Source organism: Mastomys coucha, unplaced genomic scaffold (assembly GCF_008632895.1).
Source record: "Mastomys coucha isolate ucsf_1 unplaced genomic scaffold, UCSF_Mcou_1 pScaffold5, whole genome shotgun sequence".
In the NCBI taxonomy this organism is placed as follows: Eukaryota; Metazoa; Chordata; class Mammalia; order Rodentia; family Muridae; genus Mastomys; species Mastomys coucha.
The window spans coordinates 55,475,403-55,489,208 of NW_022196911.1; the positions used below are offsets into that span (position 1 = coordinate 55,475,403).

The following is a 13,806-nucleotide window of genomic DNA, read 5'->3' on the forward strand; positions in this document are numbered from 1 at the left end:
GTGCAGAATGTGAAGTTAATGGCTCCCTCCTCTCCTGCCTCAGAGGAGGCAAGTACTTCTGTAGGCTTTTGAGCATGTGCAAACACACACACACACACACACACACACACACACACACACACGAACGCACATACATGCATGCACACAGATACTCAGACACACACAGAGAGATACACACACATGCACATATAGACAAAGATACACACACAGAGATATACACACAAGCACGAGAATACACACACACACTCGCACGCACACATAATTGTACACAAGTATATGTTAGTACAAGTCATTTTTAAAAAGAATATTTAATACAAATAAATTTGAAAATCAATATGGGATACCTATAAAGATATAATTTAATAAAGTTATTTAGGCACATACATTCCTATAATTCCACTAAAAATAAAACCAGTTAATTAAACCATCACATACAGAAAAAAGCTTTGGTACAGTTTTATGAGGAAGGACATTACCTGGACCATCTAGACAGTTGAAATAACACTGTAACACCCATTTTGCTTTGTCTTTGTCAGTTAAGCTTTCACCTATGTTGGATTTTGGTTCTAAAGTTAAACCATCACTCTCTAGTGTTAAGGTTGCACCACACACTGTCCTAGCATCTCACATGTATAGCCAGTCTTTGCTACTTTGTGGGTTCTTTTTTTTTTTTTTTAAAGATTTATTTATTTATTTTATGTATGAGTACACCATAGTTATCTTCAGACACACCAGAAGAGGGCATCAGATCCCATTACAGATGGTTGTGAGTCACCATGTGGTTGCTGGGAATTGAACTCAGGATCTCTGGGAGAGCAGTCAGTGCTCTTAACTACTGAGCCATCTCTCTAGCCCACTTTGTGTGTTCTTTATCCCACCAGTTTCACCCCTTATCACTAGACAGGAAAGAAAGAAGGATAGAGGTAGAGGGGGAGAGAGAGAGAGAAAGAGAGAGAGTAGAGAGATCCCTGAATCTAATTTCTTTCTTGTTTTTTCTTGAGAACAACTATTAATTAACTGCCAATAAATTGGAACCAATCCACCTGAATGACCACCAACCACTAACTGACATCTCAGGGCCCTATCATTTATAGACCCTCTGAAAAGCTCCCAGAATTTCAAACATCACACAGTCACAGAAATCATCTGCAGCTGGTAAAACCACGCCTCTGCCGGAGCATAAGACAAATCATAAACAGCTACTATGGTCAGTTTGGAGCAGCCTCATATCCCACACCTGGGATTAAAACAAAAATATTCTCTTATAATATTTCTTCCTTTTTAAAGAAACCAAAATTCCAGAATTGTCACGACACAGGTATTAGATGACTTCAACAACTAACTGCAAACCCTTTTAAAAGCTTCTGTTTTATGTATGTGTGCCTGAGACTATGCTTGTGCACTACCTGCTCGCAGGCACTGGTGGAAGCTGGGAGACTGTGTCAGATTCCCGGGAACTGGAGTCACAGATAGTGTGAACTGTACAATGTGGGTGCTGGCAATCAAACCTGAGTCCTCTGTAAGAGCATCCAGTGCTCCTAACTGCTGAGCTACTTCTCAGGCCCAATACAAATTATTTTTAAGATAGAAAAGCATGATTCTCTGTGTTTGCTTCTCTTCAACAAAATCTCTTAGGCTCCTTTGCCTACCACTTTGTACAGCCTGCCTCGCTTCTTCACGTGTATCTCACACTGTACAGAGCTTGCTATCCTGCTCCTGATGATGTGGTAATCTTTTTCTTTGGCCAACCCAAACAATGTAGCAGTTTATAGTCATGCCAATTCTTACATACTTGGGCAAGTACTTGCATAGCATGAGTTCTTCAGAAATAGAATCTCTTTAGTGAAAGTTACATTTAGAACACAGATTGGTCAGAGTAAAAGGCCCTCCACAAATGGGGCCAGTTTGCTTTCATTGCCAGCAATGGCACGACTGTATCTTATGATTGCATCATGTAATTTAGAGTGGCACATCTGTTAAGTTGCTGGGATCTTAGAAGCACCACAGTTCTCACTGAGTTCTCTGTTAGCCAAAGTTGCACCTGCACCTCAGTCACCATAGGAGCTCTCTCAACCTTCAGAGCAGCATTCCCTTAAGACAGACCCTGCACCTTATCAGCTAGTTTATAGGAACCCTCTTGCTCCAGAGAAAGCTCCTAGCTAGGCTCTAGTTTGTAGAGAGCCTTAAGCACCTGCTAGGACCCTGCCCTGTTATACGTCAAACTGAGGATACTACAGAGGAAACATGGCAGGCTGGTCAGGCTGGCCCCTCAGCCTTCCTGTGGGCCATCAGTCAAGAAGAAGTGAAATACTGTTCCTGGACACTGGGGGGAGCTAATAATCCAGTTAGATATGGGAACAGACACTAAAGCTGGCCAACCTTCTCATAGCTCCACCTCAGAACCACCTCTGTCTGGAGATAGGTCTCACAGCCTATCAGATATAGTCACAGCAAGCACAGGCAATCTTTACCTCTTTTTGTCTCATCATCCTATTGTCCTGGCTAGGAGACCTCTCTTCTCATTTCCCCCCCACCAAGGACGACATATAGCAGCACTTTCCAATGCTCCCTAGAGAATGAATAGATAAGGCAGGTAGCCCTCTACCCACTCAGTGCTTCAGCTCTCAATGCTATGAAACATATGTGTTCTAGACCTGACTGTGCTCTCTCTTCCCATAGTGCTCAGTCTCAAAGTTCCATAGTCCCTACTAGGGATCCCGGCCTGGCCCAAGTAGATCATCCTGGAAGAACTCAAATGCAAACCAGAAGAGACCTGCACTTAGGTAGCTGAGTCTGGTGTTTACCTGAACAAAAATAGATTCTTTGAGACTCCCTCCACCCTGGATGTGACCACCTTGCAGGGCCTGTCATCTTCTCTGTCCAGCCTGAGCAGCACTATCAGTTTCTTGAGCACTACACAAAGAATGCTAGTGTCTGGACCTTCCAGATGTTTCTCTGAACAACTAGATCCTTCCTCTTGGCTCTCCAAAGACTTCTACCCTAGGTTTGGAGAAGGAAGTATGATCTCTGGAAGAGGTTCTCCAACAAAGGCAGACTCCACCACAAAGACCCAGGGCAGGAAAGCAGGTCCCTGACCCTGTCCGGTGCTTATGGCTAAGCAGCAATCCTTGGGGCCTTGGTTGGGGAAAAAGAAGAAAAAAGTCAGTCAGTTCTCATTCCAACTGCAGGACAATGGCAAGGTGGAAGACCTGAAAGTCAGAGGGCACATGGCATGATGCTTCAAACACTTCCAAGGCTCTCTGGAGCCTTGGGCATCACCTCCTAGAGCCCACCAGTCATCACCAAGCATGTCTTAGACTTTCAAGGATGAGAGGTGGCCTCACGAACTCACCACATTGCTCAGGGATGGTGAGGGGCTCACCCTCTGCCAACAATATCCTTTCCTTTCATTAAACTCCTACTTATCCTTCCAGACCTCAGGATGTATCCCTACCCCAGTATGTTTTCATATAAATTTTCAAAAATATAGCAAAGTACCAGGCATGGTGCATACCTTTACAGCACTCAGGAGGCAGAGGCAGGCAGATCTCTCTGAATTTGAGGCCAGCCAGCTCTATATAGCAAGTTCCAGAACAGCTAGAGATATATAGAGACCCTATCTCAAAAACCAACCAACCAACCAACCAACCATGCCTGTGCTGGAGAGGTGAACCAGCAGTTAAAAGCACTTGCTGTTCTTGTAGAGGACCCAAGTTTAGTTCTCAAGATCCTTAGTTATTCATATGGTATACATAAATGTACACAGACAAAATACTCATACACCTAAAATAAAATAGATATATTTTAAAAATACACACACACATATGTAGATGGATACTTATAACAAAAGTACAACCACTCATATTTTACAGTATCAGCTTTGCCACATATTTACCTTCCTGCCCACTCAATGTTTTCCAGAGATTCTGGCAGATCCTTCCTTAACAGAGTTCACACAACATTCCAGACCTAGACTGCAATGGCCGTCCCACACTGTCAGTACAGCTTATAGCAGAGCCTCCAAGTAACACCTAGCTTGCTCTGCTCCAAAGAGTGGATGTTAGATCCAGATCCTAGATTCACAGGGGAGTCATGCACCACACTGCAGAGTGTCTTAGACACTGTAGTGCTAGGCATGGTGGTACATGCTTATGATCTCAGGAGGCAGGTGGGTTGCAAGTGAGAGGCCATACAAGACAACACCAAGCAACTAACCAAAAACTCATGGCTGCAGCTCCCAAAGCATCAGGATCCCAGCTACAAAGGAAGAGAGCAAGGTTATCATGGCACCTGCCACAGAGCCCCACACAGAATGGACGCGGCGGACTAAGCAGCAGCAGCAAGTAGGTATGGCTAGATATGTTCCCCACACTCATAGCTCTGATCCAACCCTCTGCAGAGTTCCACTGAGGCATCTCAATGACAGACATCTAAGGACCTGCTACACTGCTAGACTCTACAGAATTCAGTTGGGAGGAAGACTTCCATTACTTGCAAAGCCCATGAGGAAAGTGCTAGAGGCCTTCTGACCAAAAGACACAGACCAGTGAGCTCAGACACTAACACAAGAAACACCTGCTTTGACTTTGCATTTGCTGCAGCCCTCTCCACTCCTCCTGCCAGGGTGACAGGAAGGAAAACACTCTCTTCAGTCTCACAGGCCACACTGTGGAAGATGCCTTGAGGGTTGTCATAAGGATTCTGCCCAGACAGGCTCACACATCCCAGCCTTCTAAGTCAAGGTCTCTGCACATCTCCTGACTTCAACTTTCAAACCGGTGTCTCAAAAAAGGGTGAAAAAAAAGATGAAATACCATATATGTAAAATGAAATCATTACAAAGGATACATTAGCAATCTAAAATTCATGTGTCATGATTCAGTAGCACATCTTCCTAATTCTAAAGTATACCATGCATTTACTCATGGATTACTTGCCTGTAACTCCAGTTCCAGGGGACATGACACCCTCTCTTGACCTCTGCTGGTACCAGGCACACATGAGAAACAGACATGTAGGCAAAACACTTACATGCATAATGTAAAATAGTACATCTTTAGAGATGGGAGGGCTAGAGAGATGGCTCAGTGGTTAAAATGTGTACTGTTATTGCAGGGGACCTGAGTTCAGTTCCTAGCACACAAAGGGTGGCTCACAACCACATAACTCTCAACTCCAGGAGATTTGGTGTCCTTTCCTGGTCTTTGTGGGTCCCTGTACTCACATGCACATACCCTCACACAGCCACATAATTAAAAGTTAAAAAAAAAATCATGTTTAAAAAGAAAAGAAAAAAGAGATAGAGCAGAACCTTGGGATTTGTGCCAACCTGTGCCAGTCGACCATCTCCATGGCCTCCCTGGTGTCATCTACAACCATCACAGCAAGGTGTTGGAGATACCTCAGTCCCCCTCTATTCCTAACCATGGGAGTAGTGACTGACTCTCTTCTGGGCCAGAGGCCAGCAGTTTGTGCAGGTCTCCCTTTCTACCATGTAGACTCTGGGCCAGGAATTCCTTCAGTGCCAAGGCCTTCTGCTTTGGCATCCTCCTATCTCTAGTTCTCAGCAGCCAGTCACTTCAGCAAATGCCTGCCGTCAGTCAGAACACTGGATCAAATACCGTCTTTGCTGCCTCGTTAACCCTGATGCTGTTATCTTCCCTTCAAAAGACAGTTTCATCCCTACCTCACAAAATAATCTTTTTATCCTTTAAACCCTTTTCAAGGCAAAGGAACGGAGAATTCAGTCCTGAAGACTCGTCCTGTTGTAGCAGCAAAGGGGATGGGGAGGAAGGAAGGTCCACTGACAGAGAGAGGGAGAGTTTGAGGTGTGGGATATGCTGGGTTTTTCCTGAGAAGAATATCTTGGCCACTCTCTTTGTTGAAATGAGATGCACAAAGCGAGTAGGGATGGCCACAAGCTACTAAAAACAACAGCACGGAGAAGGGCTTTTTTCATTCGATAGAGACCTCTACAATATCCATCACTGCATAGGTTATTATTAATTGAAGACAGCTTCAAAAGCTCAATTAGATCCCAGTAAAACATAGTCAGTTTTGGCCAAGGGCATGTACATTTGGAAGGAAAAATGACAGCTTTACTCACCCATGTGCATGTATATGTGGGATGCAGGTGGCACGGCATGCCAGAGGAGGCACCCACCTTAATACTAAGACTTGGGAGGTAGAGTCAGACATGTCTCTGAATTTGAGGCCAGCCTACTCAACATAGAGAGTTCCAAGGCAGCCATGGTTGTGGTAAGACTGTCTCAAAACAAAAAACACAACAAAACAAAAGGTGCAGGATGACAGAGCAGGTTGACAAAATCTGCCGCCTATGGTAGGCTGCCTGCTCCTGAACAACAGGAATATCACCAGCATAGACACTGGCCAGTGGTAGGCCTTACAGCAGTCCCTGGATACCCAAGGCTTCCTACATGGGTAAGGGATTTTCTTTGTCCTTTTGTCTAACACAGACCATATTAAAGCTACAGGGAGTGTGCAGAAGGGCTTTTCAACAATGGTTAAGAAGCTATGTTTCACAGAGGACATGTCCTGTGACAGCCACATTCACAGTGAAAGCAATCACTCTAGGCACCAAGGAAGGAGATACAGGCACAGGAAGGGCCGTGCCTTTCTTAGAGTCTTCCAGATGTGCATCTGGCCATTTGTAAGTTGTCTGCCATGCTGTGCTCAGAGGCTAACGGAGATGCCTGCTGGAAACAAATAGTGCTTCTATGACAGCCAGAACAGCCTGTCACTGGGATGTGAAAAAAACCGATCCAAGACTCTGGAAAGGGAATCTGGGCACAGGTGTTGAGTTGGAATAGCTGTCTGAAAGATATTGCTCAACTGAGAAAGTAGAGGATCTGACACTCTCCCTGGGAGGTGCTGAAAGTCCCCTCCCAACATCTTACCTCCTTGGGGCTTCCAGCAAAGCTGACAGCACTAGATGTTACTGGTCTTGGCCTTTCCTCAAAGACAAGTCACTTTTCCAGGAATCCCCAGACAAGTAGTTCTCAAGTTTCCCTGTTGCTTTCATGGGTTGTGGGAGGACACACCTGGAAGACCTTTGCCATAAGCAGGAAGCAACCGGGATGCAAACTGCCCATGATTACAACTAGCCACAGGTGCATCCTGAGGCTGGTACCTCCCATTACCTCTCCTCAGACTCCCTGCACCTTTTAGTCATCAACTTACACTTGGATCAAGAGCAGCTTGTGTCTGTTGATGGGGACATTTGGGCTGGTGACAAATATGCTTACTTCCAGGGCCCTGGCCAGCATTCTGAGCTCTGGACTACTTCTGCCCTGAGTAGTCTGGCTGTCTTCCATATTGCCTAAGGAATGTTGGGGCAGATTCTGACACCCCCCGCCCCCATGTTCCAAGAGGACAGTGGCATTTTCCCATATGGAAGGCTCACTATTCTGTGAGAGCCACTGCCTGCTGGTTGCTGACTACTGGGGCAGAAGAAGGGCAACATAAGGCAGTGGCCTCCAGCCAGGAAAAGTGAGTCTGTTCACACAGCTACCCGTGTCTGCCTCTTCTACACTGAAATGACAGCCTCCCGCAGACTCCCAGACATGGCCTTTTTCTGTTTGATTTATATGACAGCAGTGGGGGCTAGTAGGCTCTGAGTTGGAACAAAACAGAGTGAAGGAAAATGTCATTGGAAGCAACCTATTTTTGAAAACTGAGCTGATGCCAGAAGACTAGGTTCTGTTATTCCTGGCTGATGAGCTTGTTTAAACAAACAAACAAAATAACCTATAACCACATGTCTGCAAAACACATACATGCACTTGAGCACACACATAAGTAAGCATATACACACACACAGTACACTCCTGCACACACGTATGCATACATGCACATGTGCACACACATACACACAGACCATCTCTGCTGTCTGTTTGTTCTGCATGTCTGGAACCATTTTGCTGTTGTTCAACCCACCTTCCTCTGTCAGCTCAGTTCTGCCCAGAGTGACAGCCCCCACCCCATAAAAGGAATTCCAACACTGATACAACAAAGCATTATCATATCATACTGGATTGGCCTCAGATTCTTGTGCACCATGGGATGCCTAGCCAAGCCCTCCTGCAGGCTAGGCTAGGAGCCAATGATGGTGTATTAGAGGTAGGTAGGTCACCACCTGAGGAACTAGGATTCTGGTTTGTGGCAGATGTCAGGAGTGAAGCCTGGGAACCAGGGAGGGGATGTTCAGTGCTCCTACTGACATAGGTCAAGGGTACTCATCTCAGTTTCAAGAGCAGTCTGATGCCTGGGTCTCTTATAGGTCAGCAGTTTCCTTGTTTGTCTCCTGTACTTAGCTGGGAGCTCCCTAGAGCAGGAGCCATATCTCCTACTGTCTATGACCCTGAGACTGTACTTGATGCTGGATCAGAAGAAGGCTTTACCAAGTCTTGCCCCATAGGAACTAAGGGCTTGGAGTGGGGAGTGGGAACTCCAAGTAGCAGAATCACTGAGCATGTATATTACCAAAGCACAGGACCATCAGAACCAAGTTTCCTGGGTCACCAGTGTGTGTATACAGCAAAGTGGGACATGCAGTACTCAGGTGTACAAGACTGCCAGACAGAGATAGTAACGGCAGTAACAGGGGTATCATGAGGCACTCAGGCCACATAGGTCATCAAGACAGCATGATTCCTAATCTGTGCAATCACATACCCTACCTCTTGGAGGAGGGATCTGATACTTGCAGTTCACAGCATCCTCTCTCTGCCCTTCCAGAAGGCGACTACCCCAAAGGGCAGTGCCACTGCCACTTTCTGTACAGGAGTCACTGCAGGCTAATGTGATAGAAATCCACCTCTGCCTCTGGGCCTCACAGGCTCTCAAGTAATTGAAGGGTGAGACTGCAGCCTGGCTTCCTGCTGTCTCCATTTCCTGCCATGTTCAAGATATGTAGGGTGGGTTCAGGTATGGTTCAGCCATGGAGTAACTTGCCTAGAGTGCAGGGCCCTATGTCCCAACTCCAGCATCACCCTCTATAGTGTTCTGAGGCAAAGAGGCTGGGGGTGGGGCAGCAGCTTCTTGGGGACCACAGTGCTCGCCCTACGCCTGAGTAGTCCCAGCAGTGAGGCAGAAAACAGGGGCTTTGAATTTACCTCAGAATCTCCTGCCTTAGGATGAGAGACTACCATGGCTTCTCCATGACATCAAGGCCCAAGAACTCTTATTCCAGGATGTTTATGATACAGTAACAAGGGAGCAAAGCCATGCACAAGGCTGTACACACAGCATAATTTCAACTCAATGTAAAATGTATGAACACAACAGAGTCTAACTGAAAATACATCAAAATATAAACTCCACTTATGCAGATGGCTAAAAACTAAGGAAAAATATTTTGTTGATAGGCACATACTCTATAACTGGTACTTTAGAGTTGGGAAAAAGTTATTAAATATGGGCCAGAGAGATGATTCAGCGGTTAAGAGCACCAGCTGCTCTTCCAAAGGTCCTGAGTTCAATTCCCAGAAACCACATGGTGGCTCACAACCATCTATAATGAGTTCTAATGTCCTCTTTTGGCATGCAGGAGTACATGTAGATAGAGCACTTATATACTTAAAATAAATATTTTTTAAAAGCTATTAAATAAAAAATATAAAGTACAAAGAGTGATATTGGCCACTGCACATCTCTAAGAAGTAAGGCTGGCTGTGAACCAGCATGGCCTTGGACCCTCGCCATCATGGTGCCACCAGACTTGTCACCACAGCTGTGCCCAAGCAGGGTCCTACCACAGTGGGCAGCACTGGTACTGCTCCTAAGGGCCCAGCGGGCACTCACTCAGCCTATGCATCCTAAGTTAAGGTTACCCTTACCTGTAGTAGTTCCAGATCAGAAGACTCCTCCTGCCCAGGGACCATTTCTGTTAACATCTCAGACATGACTTTTGTGTTTCCCCGAACAATGTCCAGCTCACTGCGAAGCCTAGCAATCTGTACGTCAAGGAGAAGGTAGGAAGGTCAGTGAGCCATGGGATCAGAACCAGCCAGCCCACGGCCTGAGCCAATCCTGTCCACTGTGAGATGACCTAGACCAGTCTGAACCACAGGAGTAGACTCTTAGCCACCTTGCTCTGCCTACCAAGGGCTGGAGTATGGTGAGACCCACATGGAGGAGGTGGTGAGCCCTGGTCACTGAGTCTGTGGTTTGTCCCTCGCAGTCCATAACAGCATGTGAAGAACACGGTGCAGTGAGTAACACAGGGCAGGGGGGAGCTGGGTACTCACAGCTCACCTCCCACAGGACCCTGCAGAGGCCTTTAACCTGACTAGGCTTCTCTTCTTCTCTCTAAAATCAGTGTATGGTAGTGCAGGTGCTCCAAGACCCCTTTAGGGTGGAGTCCCTCTTCTATGTGACCCTCATGCAGATAGACTCTGTCCCTTCCAGTGTCACACCCTCTAGCGTTCTTCTGGTAAGAAGAGGTGAGAAGTAGAAGCAGGCTTTTGAAAGACGCCCAACCTTGCCCAACCATCAGCATCCCCAAACCCTGAGCCTTCTCTCCTGCCCTGGCATACTGTACATTGTCTCCCTTTGTCTTCCAGCCCTGAGCTTTGAGTTACCTCCTGAGGTCTCTAGTCCTTTCAAGGCACCTGTGGAAGCCACAGGGACCTTCTTTGTCCACAGTGAGACTCATCCCCTCACCTATGGGAAGGGAGTGATAACGCCACACCTCACAGGTTGTTGTGGGGCCTGCCTTGTGCCTGCTATACCTGGTACAATGCATACTGCCAACCATAGGCATGCCTGTTCCTATAGTGACCCAGAGCTGAATGGAGTGGGTACTTTTCCTGCTAGAGACATACTCCAGATCCATACCTGTCTCTCCTAGCAAGGCCTTTCCATTTTCCCTGGCTCGCCTGAGTATACACATCTTCCACCAGTCTCCTTTAGCCTCTGCTGTGCTGCAGGAGTCTCTCGGCAAAGAGACCCACCTCAACAATCACCCAGGAGATGGATTAGGCTCCAAAAGGCCACCTTACTTCAGGGGTGGCCCCAGAGCCTCCTTAACATCTTGGTTAAGGAGATTCTGGCTGGAGAGATGGCTCAGCGGTTAAGAGCACTGACTGCTCTTCAGAGGTCCTGAGTTCAACTCCCAGCAACCACATAGTGGCTCACAACCACCTGTAATGGGATCTGACTCCCTCTTCTGCTGTGTCTGAAGACAGCTACAGTGTACTCATATAAATAAGATAAATAAATAAATCTTAAAAAAAAAAAAAAAAGCTTTAAAAAAAAAAAAAGATTCTACCACTGATGGGTTCTGAAGCAGCCCAGGCCAGACAATGGCCAACGTGCTTCACTTTCCATTTTCCACCTGGGGTGGGAACCACAGTTCTCAAGGTTCCTCTGCTTACCACTCAGGGCCTCTTCTTGGTTATCTCACTGCTGATGGGCCCTTTCTTAGTGCCACTACACGGCAGTGAGCCAATTCAAGGGCTCCACTGCCATCCAGCTTAAAATACTTTCTGCTTCCCCAAGGGTGAATGCCTACTCACAGCTCAGCTATGACCTTGCTTTCTGTCACTTATCTTCCCACTCAGCCTATATGTTATCCCACTCTGCAGATGGACCACTGGGTGTTCCCTGGTATGCTATGATTCTGTGCTGTGTATGTTCATGATACTGCCTGCATAGGCCTCAGCTGACAAAACCCCAGGCCTACTCCAGAGCCCTCAGTGCCATAGCTCCCAGCTGCCTTCTACGCCTGCTTAGCCCTGGCTCACAGAATCTTCAGCTCTGCTTCCTATCACAGCAAGACCACATACTACTGCAATGATCTCCAATCTGTCTCCTTTCCATCTTTGTGTCCCTAAGCCCAGCACAGTACCTGGAAGTCTAGGGAGACTTCTGTCCCCTGGAAAGGCACATGAGGGCAGTTAGCTGGTTTGCTTATGGACTAGAAGCACATGAATACCTGTTCTGAATTGGCTGTGATGGGGCCTGTCACACTCAGAGCCGGGGCCTGTAGAGTAGAGTAGGAAGCTGGAGGAGGTGAGGAATAGGTGCCAGCAGTTGTCCTGGGCTGTGACTGGGACCTGGGAATGGTGGCAGCTGGATCCATTTCTGGGACACTCTGGCATGACAACAACAGTATTTTTTTATTCACTTGGGCGCCTTGGTACTTAGCACCATGGCTCTCCCCCAACACAGGAGGTACTTTCAGTTAGACCCACAGAGCCCTGGTGAGTCTCTTCATCAGGGCAGCAGAGCCACCATTGTCACTTTCTTCCCTCCTTCCCTCCCTCCCTCCTCTTCCTCTTTTCCTTCCCTTCCAAACAATGTGCTGCAGAGAAGCAATGCAACCCAAAAGGCATTTACTAATCATGAATCCTTACTTGGTACTACAAGACGACATTTGGCCTTTACAAGAAAACTAATATAAATAGCAATCATGCAATTTACTGATTGTTCTTTGTAATTATTAGAACAAAAACATTGTTCCTTCTGTGTCATTATAAAAGAATAAAACATGTTATGTTGCTGGGCAGTGGTGGCACACACCTTTAAGCCCAGCACTTGGAAGGCAGAGGCAGGCAGATTTCTGAGTTCGAGGCCAGCCTGGTCTACAGAGTGAGTTCCAGGACAGCCAGGGCTACACAGAGAAACCCTGTCTCAAAAACCCAAAAACAAAACAAAACAAAACAAAAACAGGTTATGTTTATACAACAAAACATAGGAAACTGGTTTAGAGGGATCATAACAAGAACAATGCTTTGGACAATGTGATTCTTTATGCCCTCTGCTCACTTAGGTGTCTGTCCTGGCTGGTTGTGTGTGTGTGTGTGTGTGTACTGGCTGGTTTTGTGTGTCAACTTGACACAGGCTGGAGTTATCACAGAGAAGGGAGCTTCAGCTGGGGAAGTGCCTCCATGAGATCCAGCTGTGGGGCATTTTCTCAATTAGTGATCAAGGAGGTAGGGCCCCTTGTGGGTGGTGCCATCCCTGGGCTGGAAGTCTTGGGTTCTATAAGAGAGCAGGCTGAGCAAGCCAGGGGAAGCAAGCTAGTAAGTAACATCTCTCCATGGCCTCTGCGTCAGCTCCTGCTTCCTGACCTGCCTGAGTTCCAGTCCTGACTTCCTTTGTGATAAACAGCAACGTGGAAGTAAGCCAAATAAACCCTTTCCTCCCCAACTTGCTTCATGGTCATGATGTCTGTGCAGGAATAGAAACCCTGACTAAGACAGTATCTCAAATATATTCATCAACATTAGTACACATGTTCACACAAATGTGTAAGGCATTCTACCATCCTTGAAGTCCCCATATGAGAGACATATAGATGGAGACCAGTAAGGCCATGTGATCCATCCCTGCTGCTGCTTCACACTGGGCTATCCTGGCTCTGCTGCTTTATTGCCAGTACAGAAACTAATGACCCAGACAAACCATAATTGGCACTACCAGCATCCATTTAATTCTGAAACACAGGGCCACTCTGGTCACTCTCAGCAGTGAAAGAGGTTCTTCAGGATGCTGTCAAACAGGCCTTTTCTGGGTTCCAAGTCCCCAAGCTGACAGAATTCAAGAATGCCTGGACTGATGCTGAATGCCCATACTCAAAATACATTTTAGATTCACTGAGTGGGCTGGAATGTGGCTTAGTAATAGGATGTGTTCTTAGCATGTATGAGGCCCTGGGTTCTATCTCCAGCACCATATTAAAAGTAAAGAAATTAGCCGGGCAGTGGTGGCACACACCTTTAATCCCAGCACTTGAGAGGTAGGGGCAGGTGGATTTCTGAGTTCGACAGTTCCAGGACAGCC

General features: G+C 46.7%; 1 protein-coding gene across 4 annotated transcripts in view; it reads right to left on the reverse strand.

Moving 5' to 3' along the window:
* The window catches only part of Tom1l2 (target of myb1 like 2 membrane trafficking protein), a 126,567-nt gene that overhangs the window by 23,489 nt on the left and 89,272 nt on the right, over nt 1-13,806 (reverse strand). For all 4 annotated transcript variants that reach the window (XM_031354372.1, XM_031354376.1, XM_031354373.1 and 1 more), the window contains exons 6-7: nt 11,957-12,115; nt 9,858-9,974 (exon numbers count right to left, since the gene is read on the reverse strand). In XM_031354372.1, the coding sequence (XP_031210232.1) occupies nt 9,858-9,974; nt 11,957-12,115 (276 nt within the window). The remainder of the gene's footprint in view (nt 1-9,857; nt 9,975-11,956; nt 12,116-13,806) is intronic.